General features: G+C 41.9%; 1 protein-coding gene across 1 annotated transcript; it reads right to left on the reverse strand.

The window, feature by feature from the left end:
- Positions 1-2,237: 2,237 nt before the first annotated feature.
- Positions 2,238-5,142, reverse strand: BCL2A1 (BCL2 related protein A1). Its single transcript, XM_054214587.1, has 2 exons — positions 4,573-5,142; positions 2,238-3,101 (listed from the first exon to the last, which is right to left on the reverse strand). Exons 1-2 carry the CDS (start codon positions 4,990-4,992, stop codon positions 2,997-2,999), a joined length of 525 nt encoding a protein of 174 aa, XP_054070562.1. The 5' UTR covers positions 4,993-5,142; the 3' UTR covers positions 2,238-2,996.
- Between the last annotated feature and the right edge of the window lie 885 nt (positions 5,143-6,027).

The raw sequence follows: 6,027 nt of genomic DNA on the forward strand, positions 1-6,027 counted from the left end.
CTGGGCGGCCGCCGTCTCCGCCCGGCTGCTCCCCCTCGCCCCGAGCCTGGGCACTGCCAACCCCATCTTTATTTTTCATGTCCGGCGTGCATTACAGAGGATTTCCCCTTTCCTGATTTTGTTGTAGAAAGGGAAATTACATTTCGGCGGGGTATTTTATCACCGTCCACGGAATGGTTTCATATCCCTAAGGCACCCGCCGGTGGGCCTGGGCGGTGAGGGCCCGTGGTGGAAGAAGCCCGTGGGCCCTGTGGCACAGGCCTGGGGTTCGGGACGCCGTCGGCCTGCCAGCCCGCGGGGAAGATGTGCTGGCCTGCCAAGCCGTGTCCGAAGGGAGCCGCTGGAGGCTTCGTATTGGCACATTTAATGATCTAACATTCCTCTAAGCGCAGAAAGGGAGGTTTCCATAGGAGGATAGTTGTTTTCATAAATCTGTTCTACGTGACACTTGGTGACGTCTCAATTTAGCTACTGTGCGCGTTGGTGAAGTCATCAGCTGTCCCACTTTGCAGCTCTTTGACCTCATCTTTTGCTCTAGGAACAGCGTTGTGTTCTCCTGACAGCTGTAAGGGTCCCTTGAACAGTGGTGCCCCGGGACTTGGGACACCGCTCGGTGTCATGTATAGATAACTCCATTACAGCTAACAAAGCATATCTGTACTATTTTATAAGACTTAGCTAATAGCACTGTTTTTTTCAGGCATTTTATTATGCTTAGAATCCACATGGTATATCTCACCACTGCTATTCTTGCTCTTAAATGCAGAGCAAAAGGAGATTTCGTCCTGGTGAAGATAATCTGGAGCCCACTGGACCATTAATGATCCAGGCTTCTTTTGTTTAAACCCAGGCCTTAGCATGAAGGCAGGTTCTAAAACTACTGCATCACCTAGATTTTGAAAAGGCTAGGTTAGCCTTTTGTATTTAGTTAAAAATTTGTACTCCCCAGTATGAAATAGGTTGCTAGATTAGTGTAAAAGGAAGTGAATGTGGTATTAATAGTGGTGTTAGTCACTACACGATGCGCTTAGAATAGTGCACAAAAAGGAACTGAGTAAGAATTGCTGTTCTTATGAAGACTTAGACTGCAAATAAATAAATACATGTCAAAATGTGTTTTAAAATGTCATTTCTGACAGGAACTTCTATAGGTGTTCTGGAGTTGGGCATTTTCCCTTAGTTGCCCCTTGCCCTCAGGATGCTGCCATCTCTTCAACAGCAACAAAGTTTATCTCGAAAGTCCTGCTATACATGCTAGATAATCTTTCTTGTTTTCATTGGGGAAGGGGAGAGGGAGAAATACAGGTTTTAGCAAATGTTAACATCTGTTTGAGTTCTGTAGTTTAACCCACCAAGTTATACCCTAGAATCACAGAACAGCCCAGGTTGGAAGGGACCTCTAAAGATCTTCTGGTCCCTTGGGAAAGGGGGCCTAGACAAAACTCTCGAGCACCGTGCCCAATCGCTTCTTGAAAACCTCCAGCAGTGGGGAGGTTGTTCGAGTAAATGATTGTTCTTGCTGTAAAAAAAATCTTACATTGAGATGAAAGATGGAGAACTCATTACCAGAAGGATGAAAGATGGAGATCCCATTACCAGGAGGAGGCTGCTTTCTTCTCCCGGTATCGTGGAGCCTTGATTGCCTAGAGGATTTGTCTTGGAGAACAATGCTGTTGTGTGCCACGGGCAACCGCTGCCTCAGCGTGGTTCACATCCCAACACGTCTACAAAAGAAGAAGAGTGTTTAGACCCAGCCTTAATTCCCTAATGTAGGAGAGTCACTACAGCTAAAGAATACCCTTCTAGAATGAATTCTTGAAGAATTACTGTTTAACCTTTGAAAGCTAATGGAATGTGGGGCAAAAAATAGTTGCCCCAGACTAAAAGCCTGGAAGCCTGTTAGGTCCTACTTGTGAATTTGCTGAGTTTTGTGGTGTATCCCAAAAAACTAGTTACTGTGTTCAGAGCAGATCCAGTTCATTTATTTTGCTACAATCTGTCTGTTTCTTATACAAGCTACCAGATAATGCTTAAGAAGTACTATAGGCAATTAAAGTCTTGACATCCATGGACTTCAGGTCAAACCCATGTACCACTTGGATTCTCCAGTAGCACTGTGGTAGCTTTTCTAGGAGTTATCTTATTCAGGTAGACCTTTTCCCATCGTCCTCTTTTTTTTTTCCTAAAGAAATGAGACCAATCATAGGACTTTAAAATACATATTTTAATGTGTTTTTGAAAAATATTAGTGTATTTACATAAATTTCTCGTTTTAAAAATATTTTGTACTTGCCAATTTTAAACCATCTAGTTTAAAAAAAAGTTCAGCCAGATGACTACGTTACACAAACTCGAAAGAACATTCAGTGTAGATATAAGCAATTAAAAAAATACAACAAAGAAACACATACCATTGCATTAACAGTAAGTGAGTGCACATTTTTAAGTTGCTAGCTTCCACAAATTGTTCTTCCCATAACAATTGCTTAGTCCGTGTCCGTAACTTGTACCCACTTTTACACTGGAATTTGCATTTCCTTTTTCTTCATAGAGCTTCCCCCTCCCCAGCTTTGCTTATAAAAAGGTTGCAATAAAATGCATTACAGTAGTATTTCATTTACAAAACAAATGACATTTAAACTTGTTTCTTAACCCATTGGATTGTATTTCAGTACAACAACGTCCTTTCATGGAGGTGCAACAGAGATTCCAAGAGCTGCCTGGATAAGGAGAACGGTCTCTCTCTGGAAGCAGTCCCACCTGGAAAGGGTGACTTGAATTGCTGCTATGTCGATTCCTCTTTGGAGGGATCTCATCTTCAGGTTTGGCAATTAGGACAGCATGTTAAACATTGTATTTAGTCAAAATAAATACAAATAAATTAAAAACTAATGATGGAAGAAAATGACTTTCCCATTGATATTGCTTGGAGGAAAGCTTAGCAATGAAGCTTGTGGCAATATCTAGATTATACACGAATGGCAGGTCCATTTATTTCAGTAGTACTCTCTGAACAAGGAAAAAACAGCCATGAACATGGCCGTAATTTTGGAGAAAGATAGTAGTGATCTTCTTTCAAACTTTGTGAGGAAGCCATTTTCCTACGGAAAAGAACAGGCACAGTTAGGGACAGCTGAAAAATAACGGGTAGGAAAAAAGCACCACTTTCTGCTGGTGTCAGATTAACAGAGCGCTACAGCATTGTGCACAGAGGGGCAGGTGTTCAGAGCTCTACCTCCAAAAGATGAATAGGGCTTTAAAAACAGTAGCTGAAAATAGCTGCACCTCCCTGAATGTTTGTTTTATCTCCAAGTCAAGACTCTGCTCTCCTTGTGTAAATGGAAAATGAACTTGAACTGTATCATCTGAGCCCACATCTTCAAGGAAGATACAAGTACTATGTTTCTGATGTAGTAATATACTTATAAATAGCTGCCTTTAAGCCTCCCTATTCTACTGTGATGAGCCACGCGTTATGACAGAATGTTGCCAGGAGTTGATACTTCTCTTAAATAAAATTGACTCTCTTTGAAGGAGATGGAAAGAGAGGCCTTTACAATAAATCCGATGCATCAAGGGTCCCTGACTCACTATCACCTTTTTTATTGCTACCAGACAGAGAAGGAGCAAAACAAGCAAAAAGAAAAAAGGAAAAGTAAGACACTAGAAAACAAGTGAGGAGAAAAAGTAATAGCAAATATGGAATATAAGAGAAGTGGGACGAGAGAAGGGTGGAAAGAGAAAGTAACATTTACATATAGGTAAAGGAAAAAAGTACCAAGGAAATAACTGGCTCTGATGTCATTGATTCTCAGCTTCCCCTAATGGCAAAAGACAAAAGTATCGACGTGATGAAACTCTGCAAAGCAAAAGGGGCGTCCCCTCCACTGGCAGAAGGGAATTTCAGCAGCTTGGCAAAATAATCCACATACCGACAAATGCTTTTCTGAGCATTGACCATTGATATATGGAAGTTCTAGGATTATCTCAGTCCAAATAAACAGAAAAGATTTAACCCCAGTTGCATTTACCTGCAAATTTGTTGAAGTAAAACTGATTTGGGAGATTAAATGATGACTTTGTTGGAATCCACAGCAAAAGTACTGACTTCAGCTGTGAGGATCACACCTGGGTATTTTTCTCTTACCTTGAACTTTAGTATTTTGGACCAACTGTCCTATGCACTAGCTTTAGGATTTTAGATTTAATAATGGGAAATTGGATGGCATGCATAGTTTAACCTGCTTTGAGCAGGAGGCTGGACCAGATGATTTCCTAAGGTCCCTCTCAATCTGAATTATTGTATGATGCTATGATTCAAGACTAACTCCAGGGTTGTGGCTGTTACAGGTACAGCTGGTGGCTTTTTGAAAGGAGAGCTTTTATCATTGTTCTATTTAAAGCAGAAGCAAAGCTTTCACTGTTAATCTCAAGGAGACATTCCAGACATCAAATATTAAACCACCAAATAAAACCCTGAACAAAATGTTTTTAACAGTGTCTGTAACAATAGTTTCCCTTAATTAAACAAAATCTCCTAATCTGGACTTTGGTGGAAAATGAGAAACTTACCCAGCCACCGTTAGCATCTATCCATTCGGCTTTGTTGTTTATTATGTACTCCGTGATGAAATAAGAAATCTGCTCCTTCTCCTCTACAGTCAGCTGAACTCCATGCTCTTGCAGCTTCTTAGTGAGAAGACCTCCAAATGTAAATATGGTCATAATTCGTCCCCAGTTAGTATTTCCGTCAGCAAATTTTTCTTCCATGACACCATTGAAAATTCTCTTGGCAACAGCTACAGAGGTAATATCAATTTTGTCCAAGAATGGTCTGAGAGCCTCCTCGGTTTGATCTTGCAGCGAAGATGCAATGTTTCGCAAGACGTGAGCAACCCTGGTTTGGGCTGGTCCAAGATGTGTCTCCTGTAGCACATACTGCAGATAATCTTGGGCTAAGTAATAAACGTAATAGAACTCAGCAGTTTCCATTTAGAACGAACCGTAGAGAGCAGTGCACCGCTCTTAATCAAGGTCAGTAATGAGCAGCCACAGGACGTGCTCACAGCTTTGTGTCGTCTGGTTTTGATGGAATTTCTTTGCTTTTAACACAGAAGTTCCTGTAAAGACCTAGTGACTTAATGGTTGTGTGGGTTGTGGAATATGTCACAGCGGAAACGAAAGAAAAAGTGGCTGCTCAAGGGGAGAAAACATGTCGTCCTGAGTGATTTATTATTTCTCTAAATAGTATGATTCCACAACTGAAATCTACCAGCTTTTACCACATTCTTCAGCAGTATCAATTGGCATTTCCTAGGGACTTTTGCTATGTAACACTAGCAGAGGTTTGGCATTTGGCTTACAAACTGCTGAGAATGGTGTGAGCTAGCAAAGGTTAGGCATTCGGCTTGAAAAAACATGCCTAAAAAGTGTATGCTAGAGGAGCATGCAGCCCCCCATCCCCCCCAATCTCCTCATTGCCAGGGGTTAAGGCTGGAATCTGTGTTGCGGGTTTAAGGGTTATTTCTGGTTCGCAACTTTTTGAAGAAACTGGTAGGCATCTCCAACAGGATGGGAGGATGGATAAACTTCCTTCAGCACTCGGGGAGCTTTACATAACTGCAAAAAGTGGGAACACAACAGTGGTGCGAGTCCGGATGGGAAAAGGGGAAAGCCAGCTTTATAGCATCTTTATAGCGTTATCCCCTGATCCAAACTTTCCCACACTCTCTCTGTGAGTGTTCTTCAAGGTCCTTCTTTGAAGATCTGAATGGGTAGCTTCAAAGATTTCTTTCCCCCCACGGGGAGTTCTGCTGTAAAAGACATTATTAGTGTAACAGACAATGCTAATGCAGTCAGCATGTCAGAACATGGGATGGAAACTACGGGGCCAAGCTTGTGATGTGTGATACCATCTGAATCTTTCATGACAGGTAACAAAAGAAGTATCGTGATCGACCCGTCCCTCATCCAGGGCTCTTCCTTCTCGGAAAGCAAAAGGAATTCCCAACCCCACACACCAACAGC

Source organism: Rissa tridactyla, chromosome 9 (genome assembly GCF_028500815.1).
Source record: "Rissa tridactyla isolate bRisTri1 chromosome 9, bRisTri1.patW.cur.20221130, whole genome shotgun sequence".
Classification (NCBI taxonomy): Eukaryota; Metazoa; Chordata; class Aves; order Charadriiformes; family Laridae; genus Rissa; species Rissa tridactyla.

Excerpts from the sequence above, each read along its gene's own strand:
- BCL2A1 (XM_054214587.1), bottom strand. The coding sequence starts at position 4,992 with ATGGAAACTGCTGAGTTCTATTACGTTTATTACTTAGCCCAAGATTAT. Across the intron at positions 3,102-4,572 it reads TAGATGCTAACGGTGGCTGG|GAAAATGGCTTCCTCACAAA; the intron begins GTAAGTTTCTCA and ends TCTTTTCCGTAG.